Genomic DNA, 15,357 nt, shown 5'->3' on the forward strand with positions numbered 1-15,357 from the left:
TAGGCAATGAATGAGGGATATGGATGGACCATGGGGGTTTGTCAGCTGAAATGACGGATGCTCTGGAGCTACAGGCAGCATCCCAACCTGTTTTGGAGCAGCTGCTGCTACCTTCAGCTCATTAATTCAGGCCTTCTCTGATTCCTTGGCACAGACTGATTATTCTTTTAAAATGTCTGAAGATTTGTGTTAATCTACTAATATTTAGGTTCAGAACATAGTTTTTGTTATTTTAGATTGAAAATAAAAAAAACTACAGATTTATAAAGAAACCGAATTTGTGTGAGTTATTCATTATGCACGGAGGGATGGGAAACCATACTTTAAAGAAACATTCTGCCTTGTGAGAAAGTATGTTTTTAGGCTTGCAGGTGTTTGACTTCTGCCACCACAAACACATCCCCCCCCCCCGGGCATTTTTCGACCCCAGGATCAGAGGTGGGATGCAGCCTATTCGCACCTATTCAGTAGAACCAGTTGCTAAAATTTTCTCAGTTCGGAGAACCGGTTATTAATGATTAACTCCACTAAGGACAAGGGGGTAATCTCTGTCCCTGGGTACAACAAATCTCGTCAAGTGGGGGATGCAAAATCGCCCCCTGCGGGCCCCTTGCCCCCAATGGCACCCCCCCACATGGGTATGAACTGTATGAAATAATACAATATATAGTAATTCTATTTTTTTTTGTTCATTGGTATAAAGGTTGGGAAAGTATTATAGGTAAAGATTTTTCATTTTCCTTTTTTGCCTTTGAAATTTATATTGGAAAGAGAGGAGTTTAAACTACTCTTTTAGATTAAGGATTTTGGATCTCTCCCTCTGTTAGTTTTCTTTCAAGTGGAATAGATAAAGTAGTTATAGGAATCTGAAGGGGAAGTAGAAAGTAGGGAGGGAGGGAAATATGGGAAGGAGGGAGGCAATATAGGATGTTTTAGTTGGGGGGGGGTTGAGAGAGATAGACAATTAGATATGTTTGTAATATGTTAACAATTGTAAACAGTTTTTGGTTTCTCTCCTTATAATACACTACCTTTCAGTATATTGCTTTTTAAAATACTTTAAACAGTCATTATTTGAATCTAGAGGTGGGGTGAAGGGGAACTGCACCTGGGGTGCGCGCGCCCTGCGTCCTTTCCACAGCCCTGCCCAGGAATACCCCGCCCCGGAATGCCTGGCCACGCCCCCGTTGTGCCCCGCCCAACCCCATTGGCGCTACACCACTGTTTGAATGCCACCACCATCGGAACCTGTTACTACAATTTTTGAATCCCACCACTGCCCAGGATGCATTGGAATTTGGCTTGGGGTGTGAATAAACTCCAGAATACAGTTTATTTATTTAAGCTTTTTCAGAATGTTGTAGTAGTTGATCACATCTAACCTTTACATAGTCATTTAAATTAATGCTCTTCATGGCCTAGGGCAGTGGTTCTCAACCTTACTAATGCCGCGACCCTTTAATACAGTTCCTCATGTTGTGGTGACCCCCAACCCTAACATTTATCCATTTTACAGATGGAGAACACTGATGCAGAGAGTCTTAGGCGACCCCTGTGAAAGGGTCGTTCGACCCCCAAAGGGGTCGCAACAAAACAGGTTGAGAATCACTGGCCTAGGACCTATAAATCTAAAGGACCATCTCTTTCCATATGTATCCATGTGCCACCTGCAGTCTTCAGTTTGGCACCTACTCACTGTTTGCCCACTTAAAGTGGCCCATATGACATTAACTGGACCTTATGCCTTTTCAATTGTAGCTCTTCCTTTGGGAAACAGCCTTCCTGAGGAGCAGTCATTAAAAAATTCAGGAGGTGCTACAAAACCATTTTATTTGCTAGGGCTTTTAATGGGGTGCAGACTGTGGACATTTGTGTGTGTGGGGGAGTATAATCTATTGGTTTTAAATTATAGTGTTTTAACTATGGCTTATAATCTGCCTGGAGTCATTAGGAAAAGTATGATGTAAATATTTTAACTATTAAATAATGATATAGATAGATTAATGTGTTTTTGGGACCTGATCCTCACTCACACACTGATATACATAATATGTATTACAGGATTTTTTCCCCCCAGGCAAGCATGTTATTTTAAATCTATGTGTTTTCTTCAGGCTGTATCAGAAGTATCAAGATGATACCACAGAAGGAGTCCTCTACAGAATGCTTTTGCACAGTTTAGGAGTTGCTGACTTGCCAAAGGAATTAGTGGCCCTAGTACACAGCCCTTCATCCCCCAGACGTCAGCACAGAGAAGAAAGAAGGCAGATGGAGCTTTCAGAGAGGTATTATACAAGTGTTTGTGATTGCTAATGTAGACAGTTTCCTGATAAAGATTTAGAAACAAGTGAGAGACATGCAAAAATTTCCCTAGCCTCATTAACTAGTTAACTTTATTTGGTTAGACATATACATCTCTTTCCCTAAAAACTTGATAAAGGTAAATCAAGAATGCCCCTATCTTTTCTCACATGGGAAGTCAGTCACAAGCCTTTATTGGCATAAAATAAACATACAAAATCAGCATACAAAATTTGCCCATTATTGCTCACAATTATAGACGCTGGTACTAAAATACTAAATACTAAAATATATACATGGTCCTTCTGTAACTATAGGACATTCCTTCAGCTAAGTTAACTCACTTAAACGTCATCGGATACTGACAGAAGCTAGCAAAATTACTGCTGGCTATATGTGGTCATAATACATAGACATTGGTTGGTATTCATCTAGACTTACGTCTATTATTGTTAGCAGAAATTTTGCTACATTCTCACACACTGTGGGATCCATGTTGTTCAAAAGCATAGGTATCTTAAGAGCATCAGTTAGATTGTTATACAGAAATGGGATAAGTGCAGATTGTGACATTCTGATTTTTGCAAACCTTACACAATGAAAGAGGGTATGATCGAGTGTCTCCACCTGACCCATATTGCATGGACATAGCCTCCTCTGTTTATCAATTTGTTGATATCTGCCATAGAAGCAGCATAGAAGGCTTTGGATTGAATCTGTCCACTGTTAAAGCTCTTCTTAATTTAGGGTTGGTGATCCACTGTAAATAATTGGCCATGTGTCCTTGTTCAATTGGAATAAGCAGGGTCAGGGGGGAACACGTTTTCCTCGCAGCTGTTATCATATCCCGATACTCTTGTTCTAATAGCTTAGTTTTCAAGCAGCTATATGCTTCTGATAGGGAAAAGAGGGACTAACGACTCTAATGAAAAGCCAAGAGTGTTGATTTTTCCCTCAACTAGTTTCAGCCACCTAGAATTTGCATAGTCGGAAAGCATGAGGTGTAACAAACTGGAGTGATCCTGCAGATAGTGGATACGTAGCCAGTATCTGACAGTTCTCAGCCAGGCCATCGTGGCATATGATATTTGCCCGAGTTCTAAACATAGGGCTGCATATGAAGCACAATTTGGTAAGCCCATAATTTTGTGGAAGAAACGGGACTGGGCTGTGTTTATATTTTTGTTTATAGCTCCGATCCAAATAGGTGCTCCATAGAGGAGCTGAGAGCCGCATTTAGCATTGAACACCTTCAGTGCGGATGGTATATACTGGTGGCCCACAGTGAAAAAGAAACGCTGAATTGCTAGGGCACTGTTGTTAGCTGCAGCGAGTGCTAATTTCCTATGTACTGCCCAATTAAGGTTGCTAGTAAGAGTTATGCCCAAATATTTGAACTGGTTAACTTGTTCTATGGGTCTGTTATTGATGGTCCATGTATGACTAGGGGGTCTTCTAGCAAAGACCATTATTTTGGTTTTTTCATAGTTAATTACCAGTTCGTTCCTGGTAAGATATACATCTCTTTCCCTAAAAACTTGATAAAGGTAAATCAAGAATGCCCCTATCTTTTCTCAGATGGGAAGTCAAAAAGCTCTTAATTAAGGGTAATATATCCTTGTATAGAGTCACCTTATCACCTTTAATCAGATCTATAGATCTTGCAGAGCCTATCCCAGATTTTAAATCCTGCCAGCAAACTGCTTGGATAGGAATTCTTTCACTTTAATGGCTGAAGCCGGCAGGGAAATTTGTGGAGAGAGTATACTGCTAATTTGATTCTATGCTCATGATATATCACTTACAATGTGGTTGCTGTCCTCCTACAATCTCCATCTTCCAGTTTTCATTAACCGCAGGAATGCATTATAATGGCACTTCCACAAATTCCTGCTGTAATGCTAGAAGAGTGACTCATCGTGTCCTTTCATCATTTCTGATGTCTACAGCTTTTGTGTAGCACTTTAAATTGGGAAAGGCCACATCCTCCCTTATCTCCTTGAGTTTGAAACCTTTGTAAATTTTATTCTGGTTTGTTCCAGTCCTCTATACATTTGCTAATCATTTTTGACCCTTTTAAAATATTTGATCTGGTATGCAAGTCAGGATGCCATCTTTTTATGGCATTGACTCACCTGAAGAAAGATAATTTTAGGGCAGACCAGGGTTCAGAAATCTCTTTTAAATGTAGTCAATGTTGGATTAAAATTAATTTCATATAGGTCTTTTGTTGATTTAGAAATCAGTATCTCTAAATAACTAATATATTTGACCTAGATTTGTGGAGCCTATCAGAGAATCTTGTCTGGACACTGATGTCTCCAAGTTAAAAATTAAAAAATTAACTTCACATCCGGATGCTGAACTGTACTATCAAAGGGTGACTGCTAGCTCATGGCTTGAGTGTTCCAGGTCAAAATAGACATTGTGATGTTATCTGCAAAGAACATTGGGTTATCTGGTTCTGGTGGGTTTTCCGGGCTGTGTGGCTGTGATCTGGTGGATTTTGTTCCTAACGTTTCGCCTGCATCTGTGGCTGGCATCTTCAGAGGTGTTTCACAGAGAAAAGTCTGTTTCACACTGTGTCCACAGCCTGGAAAACCCACCAGAACCAGTTGAATCCGGCCGTGAAAGCCTTCGACAATACATTGGGTTATCTGTATATTTTCTTCTAGCAGTGCCTATTATTTGGTTATTACGGCAGATAGTGCAGACATCATTGCAGATTTGATGAAGGGAGCTTTGCTTCTTGAAAGCTCATACTCAAAAAAATCTTGTTGGACTCTAAGGTATTACTGGACTTGAATCTATCTGTTCTACTGCAGCCCAACATTGGTACCCTATAAAACCTACTCAGATCAGTGCAGGTTCTGAAGAAAGGATGAACAGTAGTATAAGCAGGGGGCAGCCTTGTTTGGTTCTCCTAAATAGTGTAATCTTGGAGAATACCATTTATTTTTAGCCTTGTTTTAGAATCAATGGTTGATTACCCATGGCCAGCACTGCCCTCGCCTCGTTCTGGTGCAAAAGTTGTGCCAGAAATGCTCTCGCTTTCCGCAGGGAAAGCAAGAAGCACAGGCAGGGCAAGAGGGAGTACATTGGGACAAGAAATCTTGCCCTGATGCACTTTCTCTCTCAGTGCACCACATGGAGGAAGCATGTCAGGATAAGATTTTTTCCCCGATATGCTTCTGCTCCCAGCACACACCAGGGAAGAAGCACGTTGGGACAAGATTTCTTGCCCTGACATGCTCCAACTGCCAGCATATGGCAGCTGCCGTGTGGGTAATCGGCCGATATATATGGCTCTTATCCAATCTACAATCAAATCTTTCCAAATCTTCTAACAATCAAATGCTTTCTCATCATCTAAAAAAGCACTGCTCCTAACAGTTTCCTCTTTATATCATCATCAATACATCTAAATGCCAACATGGTCCGTCTGTGGATGTTTAAATCCAGAGATTAGGGCCATGGACAGATAAGATAGATCTTTCTACAAAACTGAAGAAGGCCTGAGGTTTACAAAAAAACACAACCCTGAAAAGAGGATAGGCTGTAGCAGTGATGGCGAACCTTTTCAAGACCGAGTGCCCAAATTGCAACCCAAAACCCACTTATTTATCGCAAACACAGCAATTTTACCTGAATACTGAGATTTCAGTTTATAAAAAACAGTTGGCTCTACGGCACATGTTAGTTTAGTTTGGAGAGGAGACGGGTGAGGGGGGATATGATTGAAGTCTATAAAATTATGCATGAGGTAGAAAATGTGGACAGAGAGAAATGTTTCTCTCTTTCTCACAATACTAGAACCAGGGGGCATCCATTGAAAATGCTGGGGGGAAGAATTAGGACTAATAAAAGGAAACACTTCTTTACGCAACGTGTGATTGGTGTTTGGAATATGCTGCCACAGGAGGTGGTGATGGGCACTAACCTGGATAGCTTTAAAAGGGGCTTGGACAGATTGATGGAGGAGAAGTCGATGTATGGCTACCAATCTTGATCCTCTCTGATCTGAGGTTGCAAATGCCTTAACAGTCCAGGTGCTCAGGAGCAACAGCAGCAGAAGGCCATTGCTTTCACCTCCTGCATGTGAGCTCCCAAAGGCACCTGGTGGGCCACTGCGAGTAGCAGAGAGCTGGACTAGATGGACTCTGGTCTGATCCAGCTGGCTTGTTCTTATGTTCTTATGTTGGGAGTAAGCTTGGTGTAGCAACCATGCAACTCTTCGAACGGGTGAATCATGACCCTAGGAGGGTATACTCAGAAGCAAGCCCCATTGCCAGCAACCGAGCTTACTCCCAGGTAAAGGATCACGCTTTAGTTCTTCTCACCCCCCCCCCACTTGACGAACTCTGTGCGCGTGTGCCCACAGAGAGGGCTCTGAGTGCCACCTCTGGCACCCGTGCCATAGGTTCGCCACCACTGGGCTATAGAGACGTTTGAGGGAAGCAAAATTGGAGATAGTGGAGGAGGAAAAAATGAGACATTCTGTACAAGACCTTGTGGATCCCATGTTTGTATTCCATAATGCTTAACATCTTTCAAATATTTGAAATTAGTTGTCTTTTTTTGTAAAAAGCCTGCTTGGTGACAAGAAATATGTTTTGAAATTATGCATTTCACTCTGTCAACTAGGTAAGATTTTATAACAATAGTTGAGTATGCTTATTGGATTATAAGAGCTACACAAAGTTTTATCTTTTCCTTTTTTGACCACTACAACAGTTCAACTCTATAGCAAAGAAACAGGAAATTTATTTTGGTTATGCGTAGTGTTAACATTGCTTGTGGGAGGCAGGGGAACAATGATAGTATTCTGGTGGGTAACTATCTGATTCCAGTATCTTCTTCAAAGGCATTATTACTTTTTGTATTTCTTCTATTATGATTTCTTTATCTAAGCTTTTCTTATTGGTACTTGACAGTTGTGGAATATTATCTACAGAAAGTTATGTATGGCTCGATGATTTTGAGAAGTATATAAAGATTATTTTTTTAAAAAAAATTACAAATTCTGGAATCTGTTTATATACTTCAATCTCCCTTTTTGTCTTTGAAATTATTTCATTTCCCAATATCTGTTTTACTGTACAATTCAAAGGGGGGGGGGGGACTGAAGCCACATTGGATGTGGCAGAAGGGTTGTGCTGGCATCTGTGCCACCAGCGCCGTGCAAAGTGGCACAGATGCCAGCACTGAGGGCAGCCAGCCGCTGCAGCCCCCAAACCTGGAAGCTGGGCCCCGCAGCAGCTACCACACAAAACCCCGAGACGGTGTGGAAGGGGGGGGGGGTTCCTTGGAGGTGTTTGGATTGGGCTGTTAATTTGTTTTGCAGACTTTGCAGACTTATCACATACAAATCAAAATACAAAAAGAGTTTTATGCATTTTTTCAGCATCTAACAGCCCTCGTTTCCACTTTTAAAGCTAGATAGTTATTTTCATTCTGTTTGTATGTGTGTGTGTTTCTTTTCTTCTTTAGGTACTCTGTTAACCTTTTTTCATATAATATTAACAAACATCTATTTTATATAGGCTTTACTGACATCCCACCTAATTTATTCTGAGTTTCCTGGGGCTTTAATGGGAAAACCCTTTTAACTCATCCATTGTTTTCTGTGTCACTTCCTTATTTAACAGCAACAAATGATTAAATCTTTATACTCTCGATATTTATTTTTATGTCCTCACTCCATAGAAATAGGAGAACGTTAGCTGTACTTCCTTCTGTAGTTCCTTTGAAAAAATATCAATTTGAGAATAAATATTCTGTGGTTTTGAGAAAAAGGTGTATTCTCTTCCCTCCTGATATTGTTTTCACCAGATGTCTATCAATTGAAAAGACACTGCCAACCACAGAAGAAGCCAGGTGGGCAATGAGGCATCCAAGATCAGTGCTGCTATATCCTCCTCCCTTCCCCAGCTATTGTGGGTCTACCTTACGAGAGGAGAAAGCTTCCATGGTGGAGGGGGTAGACTCCCCCCTCTGTCAGTTTAATACTTCTCAACAACAATTCTGTTTTAAAACTGGGCATGTAGCATAAACCTTGAAATTGGAAGAATTAGTAATTATAGCCTTTTCAGCAATTGCCACAGTATATAAAACCTCTGATGTGAAAATATTCTCTATAGCTGCAACAGTACAGATCATTAATGTTTAATCAGATATTTTATGGGGCTATATTTAAGATGCTTGTCTTTGCTGCCAATCTTCCACTTTTAGAATGAAACAGATTGAAGAACATGCTTATGAAAACCCCAAGAACGGAACTGTCGATGCAGTAATTGAAAGACTAAGGGATGGTATCCTGCATCGGGAAGCTAGCCTCAGAGACCGTTTTCTTTCCTATAACAAGCAAGCTAGTGGCAAATTGAGTAAAACTGATTTCCGCAAGGTGACTTCCAATTTTGTTTGGACTTTTTCTTCCAAAATGATGTGCACTGCTTTATGGAAACATCCCCTGAGTTATCAGCATGGCTTCTGTACAGTGCCACAGTGTGTTGCCTATTGGGGCTGCTGTATGTGCTGTGATCCTACAAGGCAAGAGGCATTGTGGGTGTCTACAGATAAGATAATTTTTGGCTACACCCCTGAGATTTAACTGCTTAGTTACATTTGTCAGTTTTCAGTAACAATAAAAGTCCGTATACAAAAATAGTGGCCTTGACCCAGCCAAGATAACCACAGTTACAACTCCAAACTGATTTCCTCAGGAAGACCTTAAAGACAATTTTTGCTATGAAATTATTTAAAGCAACACATTTGCTTCATTTCTAGTATTAAGAAACATTTTGTTGTTTTTATTCCCTTGAAGTTATTGGAAGATATCTGTATGCCATTGGAAGATGACCAGTTTAATCTACTAATAGAGAAAATAGGATTTCCAAATGGAGGACTGAGTTATCTTGACTTTGTGGCAATATTTGAAGGTAACAGCATACTTACTGGTTGTTTAATACTGTCATCCTGGAACAACTCAGGTTTTTTCTTTCTCAGTTCTATAAAAGCCTGGTTTTATTATTGTGTCTTTTGCAGACTGAATTTGTGCTAAAATAGAGGTCTAAAACCAGGCACAAACCTATTTTATAAAATGCCATGTATCAAACCATTTTAACAATGGTGATTCCAGACAGGCCAAATATAACAGGTTCAGGGATATGAAAAATGCATTATGAGGGAGAAGTTCCCACAGAATTCATCCCTCACACACTCCTAACCCATTATATTTGGCTGAACCCAGGTTAAATAAAAGTAGCTAAATTAGCAACTTTTTTCTTTACCTAGGTTTCAGACGCTTCCTACTTGCCTGTGCAAACTACAGGAAGCAGGAAGCGTTCTACCCCCCCCCCCCTCTTTCTGTCCACCATTATAGGGGATTCTGCAGGCGGATGCCATTAGAGAGAATTCTATTGGGGGCCACCATTTTGTATCGGTAAGTGTGTGTATGGGGGGCGGTTCTCAGGTTGGGGATTTCTTGGATGCACAGTTTGCACAAAAACACAGTGTTTCCCATGTGAACCATGCCGCATCCTGACGCCGGGACTCCTGCAATCCCGGATGGCCCCTGCACCCACTGTGCAAATGGCGACACAGGCAGCATGGGTCCATTTAACCCGTTTGTGTTGCCTGTGCAGAAGTGGCCCTAAAGAAGCAGATTTTATCCAAGGGACAGTGGCTTTGTTGTGGAAAGGCATGGCTTCATCCCAACCGCTCTGTAATATGGAAAAACACTGAGATCCTGTGGGAGATGCCAAAGATACAGTTATTTCCCAAATAATTGTATCTGCTTGTCCTAGAATCCCCAGGAGGGAGCAATGTCTCTCAGATCAGGGTCTGGATAAACAGAAGTTGAGGCTTGCAGTGACCAGCCAGCCACTGACTCACTTAACTGTCTTATGCTACACTGAGGAGGAGATGCCATTGCTTTTGCCACTGAGTAGCATCAAGTTTTAGGAATCAATGTGTGAATGATTATTCTTCCTTGTATGGCAAAAGTAGCTTTCCATGGATAAGCAAGTCATGACTACTTCCACAAAATCTCAATTATACAGTTGCTGGCTGTGACAATGATGGGATGCCCTATGCCACAATGCTTGCTGTTCCTCTTTCCTGCTCCATGTGAAGCATGGAAGTTAGATTCGAGTATTAGTTATATTCACTAAAGCTTTAATAATTCATAGGTCCAGAATAAGAGCTTAATGGCTTAATGCCGTGATTTACATTATGTTCCTTTCCAGTCCAGTTATTGTGACGGTATGCAACATATGAAATCTGAGGCTTTTAAGTATCTGTTTTTGTGATAAATAATTAGATTGATGACAGGTGTGCAAATCTCTAGAACAGACTGTGGAGATCAATGGATGCTTTATTCTAATGTAACTGTTTTAGATTCCAGACTGACTGGACTGGGACACGGTACACAACAGCAAGTAAACACCAGCAAGTGTCACTTTGCGACAGCTGAAGAGTGTCTTAGCCAGTTTAGTGATAAACTGGTGGAAGAATATGGGGTAATCACATTCTGCATTTTATTATTGATTCACATTCAAAGTCTCCAGAAATGACACTTGGCCCAAACTTGCCAAACCCCCTGCCAGCTGCAGCAGGGCCGACCTAGGCTTCACAGGGGCTGGGTTTGGCATTCAGACTGGCAGGCACCCACCTGAGGCCGCAAGCACTGATAGTTCAGCTGCTCGAAAGAAGGCAAGCCCCAGGAGTGGAGCAATGGCTGCTGAGAGCGGGAGTCAGACTGTGCTCATCCCGACAAGGCCAATAATGTCATCAACTGGTGATGACCTGGTAACACCCATGCCAGCCAGGCAAAGGCCCCAGCAGACCGCAGGACTGCCAGGGAAGTGGACCCAACCCCCAGGGAGAGCAACTGCCACCAGATACTCGACAACCAGATTATACAGTTCTTTCTGTTCCTCAATCCAGTTTGGGCCCTGGTGGACTTCTGTGCCTGATGTGCCAACTTAACCATGCTGATCCAGTGTGTAGGAATTTGTGACAGGTCTGGGCACTGTGGGAACTACTTGCCTGTGGTACACAAGGCCATTCCCCACTGAGACCACATGATGGCCATTGGAGCAGCAGCTGGTCGAGCATCATTCGACCTATATCCCTGGCCTCTGGATGCACTGGAAAAGGACAGCATCTTGAGGCCAGGGACTTAGGTTGAATGATGCCCCATGGTGAATGACAGGTGCCTCCAGATTGGCAGAAGGGGGGGGGGGCTGGTAGATAGGCTTCCCTTTTGATGCAGCATGGTGAAAAGGTTGGGGGACAGCCTTTGACAGACCAGGGGTCTGTGTATCTGGGTGGTACAGCAATAGTGTGGGAGATAGCATACCAGGCTCTACCCAATATATATCTTTCCCAATGACAGCCGTGTGGAATGGTTCTGTCTGACAGGGCCTCTGGACAGGGTCTATGTGAAGCTCTGGGTCCTGAACTAAGGGCCTAGGGAGCTGGCCTGCCCCACTCCCTGGCCACCTTTGTGCTGCAGAAGGTGCTGCTGTTCCTCAGATACCTTGCCCTGGGGTCATGGCTGTGGCTGAGGTGGTAGAGTTTCCCAGTCCTTAACAAGTTGCTACGTCACCAGCTTCATGGGTGCCACATTGCAGGACATCAACAAACATATGCTTTTCCTCATGGAGGATGACATAGCCCTTGTACATTTGCTTCCCAAATGTTGGAATTGTAGATTACATCCATCTAGCTACAGTCACTCTGAAGGAGCAGCCACAGGCATAGCATCTCACCATCAACGGTATAGGAAGTGCTTCTGGGTTCTTTAGGAAACCAAGTAATTCCTGGGATGCCCTTGGGATTGTCCTGCCTCCTGCCAATACAGGGTGCACTGGCTGAACATTAGTTGAGGGGCACAGTAAATGACTAAATGACTGTGGCTTAGAGCAGATGGTTGTAGAACCAACCAGGGGAGATGTGATCCTAGATCTAATTCTATGTGGGACCCAGGACCTGGTGCGGGAAGTCAGTGTTGTTGAGCCGATAGGGAACAGCGACCACAATGCTGTCAGATTCAGTATCTCTGCATGCGAACAAGTGACAACTACTAATGTAGTTGTTGCCTTCAGAAAGGGAAATTTCTCAAAGATGAGGGGGATAGTGCGCAGGAAGCTGAAAGGGAAAATCAAGAGAGTCAAAAATGTCCAAGATGCTTGGAGGTTATTTAAAAACACAGTCACAAAAGCTCAGCTGGAATGTGTTCACTTGAGTTAGAGAAGGCAGCCAGTCAAAAGCCACCATGGTTAACAAAGGGGCGTTAGAAATTATTAGGAAAAAAAAAAGATGTCTTTTAGAAAATGGAAGTCCAACTTAACTGATAAAGAATACAGAGAACACAAATGGTGGCAAAAAAAGAAGAGAAGCAAGTTAGCTGTAAGGGGAGGCAAGGATTATGAGACATGGCTGTGAACATCAAAACCAGCAACAAACAGTTCTTCAAGTACATCAAAAAAGCAGGAAGCCAGCAAGGAGGCGGTAGGCCCAGTTAGATGACAAAGGAACAAAGGGTGTGCTAAAGATGACAGGGAAGTGCAGAGAAAGCTGGATATGAATTCTTTGCATCTGTCTTCACCCAAGGAGGTGAGAAAATTCCTGCACCTGAACCAAGCTTCTTAGGAGGCCGTCCAGGAACTAACAAGATAGTGGTAGACAAGGAAAGAAGTTCACTGGCAGCCATTGATAAGCTAAATGTTACCAAATCCCTGGCCCAGATTGCATTCACCCAAGAGTTCTTAAAGAGCTCAAGCATGAAATTGCTGATCTTCTCACTTTATTATGCAACTTATCCTTGAAATCAGGCTCCATCCTGAAGACTGGAAGGTGGCCAATGTCACACCAATCTTTAAGAAAGGATCTAGGGGGGGGACCGAGAATTACAGGCCAGTCAGTTTGACATCTGTTTCTAGTAAATTAGTAGAATCTGTCATTAAAGATAAAATTATAAAACATGTAGAAAAGCAAGACCTGCTGAGAAAGAGTCAGCATGGCTGCAGAGGCAAAATCCTGTCGCCCTGGAAACTTACTAGAGTTCTTTGAGGATGTAAACAGGCATGTGGATAAGGGGGAACCAGTGGACATTGTCTACTTGGTTCCAAGGCTTTTGACAAAGTTCCTCACCAGAGACTATTGAAAAACTCAGCAATGAAGGAATAAGAGGGGAAGTCCTCCTATGGATTAAAAACTGGTTGAAACAGGAAGCAAAGAGTGGGTGTAAATGGGAAATTCTCACAATGGAGAGATGTAGGGAGTGGTGTCCCAAGGATCCGTATTGGGACCAGTGCTCTTTAACCTATTCTTAAATGCCCTGGAAGTAGGGGTGGGTAGTACGTGGTGGCAAGTTTGCAGATGATACCAAATTATGTAGGGTGGTTAGAGAACCACAAAGGATTCTGAGGAGGCTCAGCGGACCTTGATAAATTAGGTGAGAGTGGGCTAGAAATGGCAAATGCAGTTCAATGTAGCAGAAATGCAAAGTGATGATGCACATAGGGGCAAAAGAGTAAACTTCACATACTGCGCTACAGGGGTCAGTGCTATCAGTCACAGACCAGGAAAGAAAGTTTAGGCGTCTTAGTTGATAGTTCCATGGGAATGTCAACTCAATGTATGGCAGCTGTGAAAAAGGCAAACTCTATGCTGGGGATAATTAGGAAAGGAATTGAGAATAAAACTGCAAGATTGTCATGCCCATATATAAAGCTGTGCGTGCGTGACCGCGCGGAGTACTGTGTTCAGTTCTGGTAAGCCACATCTCAAAAAGGATATTGAAGAGATAGAAAAAGTGCAGAGAAGAGCTGACGAGGATGATTGAGGACTACCTTTTTTTTCTTCCTTATGAGGAAAAGGCTGCAGCGTTTGGAACTCTTTAGTTTGGAAGGCGTCTGAGGGGGAATATGATTGAAGTCTATAAAATTATGCATGGGGTAGAAAATGTTGACAGAGAAATTTTTCTCTCTTTCTCACAATACTAGAACTAGGGGGGCATTCATTGAAAATGCTGGGGGGAAGAATTAGAACTAATAAAAGGAAACACTTCTTCACGCAACGTGTGATTGGTGTTTGGAATATGCTGCCACAGGAGGTGGTGATGGCCACTAACCTGGATAGCTTTAAAAGGGGCTTGGACAGATTTGTGGAGGAGAATTCAGGTTATGGCTACCAATCTTGATCCTCTTTGATCTGAGATTGCAAATGCCTTAACAGTCCAGGTGCTTCGAGACACAGCCACAGAAGGCCATTGCTTTCACATCCTACATGTGAACTCCCAAAGGCACCTGGTGGGCCACTGCGAGTAGCAGAGAGCTGGACTAGATGGACTCTGGTCTGATCCAGCTGGCTTGTTCTTATGTTCTTAGTAGAGGTGAGCTAATGGCCAGCTAGCACAGCTCTGCTCTACAGTACTACACTAGATTAACTCTGGGATATGCCAGGATAACTCCAAGACAGGTTGGTGTAGCACCTGGTAAGCTCCCTCAGTGTTCTTGGCACATCCCCCCCCCCCTGCATTATTGTGTTTTCAGTCTGCTGGTGGTTGTAATCAGGTTCTAAGGATGGTAAAACTATCAGATATGTTCAGAGTAGTAGTTCAGGAAAAATGTGAAACTCCTAGAAATATATATTTAAAATCATATGAACTATGTAAATGGTACCCAACCAACACAACTATCTTTTATAAGCAGATAAGATTTGCTGTAACCTGGATAGCCCAGGTCAGATCTCAGAAAAGTCGGCCTTGGCCAGTATTTGGGTGGTAGACCACCTTGGAATACAAGGGTTGCAATGTGGAGGCTGGCAATGGCAAACTCCCTCTTTATGTCTCTTGCCTTGAAAACTTTACAGGGTCACCATAAGTCAGGTGTGACTTGATGGTAAAAAAAAGAGAAACATTTTTAATGTGCTCAAATCAAGGCAATCTAGAAACCTTATCTTGGAGATTTGGAAATTTTTCAACTTTTTTTTCTGGATGGGTTGTTTTGAAACGGTTTTCCACATGTTACCCCTTTTGGAATGATGACT

General features: G+C 42.4%; 1 protein-coding gene across 1 annotated transcript in view; it reads left to right on the plus strand.

The window, feature by feature from the left end:
* The window catches only part of EFCAB6 (EF-hand calcium binding domain 6), an 81,307-nt gene that overhangs the window by 10,724 nt on the left and 55,226 nt on the right, over nt 1–15,357 (plus strand). Inside the window, exons 4-7 of the mRNA XM_048502266.1 lie at nt 2,115–2,285; nt 8,533–8,704; nt 9,125–9,239; nt 10,699–10,820. Coding sequence (XP_048358223.1) covers nt 2,115–2,285; nt 8,533–8,704; nt 9,125–9,239; nt 10,699–10,820 — 580 coding nt within the window. The remainder of the gene's footprint in view (nt 1–2,114; nt 2,286–8,532; nt 8,705–9,124; nt 9,240–10,698; nt 10,821–15,357) is intronic.

The sequence above is a fragment of the Sphaerodactylus townsendi genome, linkage group LG06 (assembly GCF_021028975.2).
Source record: "Sphaerodactylus townsendi isolate TG3544 linkage group LG06, MPM_Stown_v2.3, whole genome shotgun sequence".
Taxonomy (NCBI): Eukaryota; Metazoa; Chordata; class Lepidosauria; order Squamata; family Sphaerodactylidae; genus Sphaerodactylus; species Sphaerodactylus townsendi.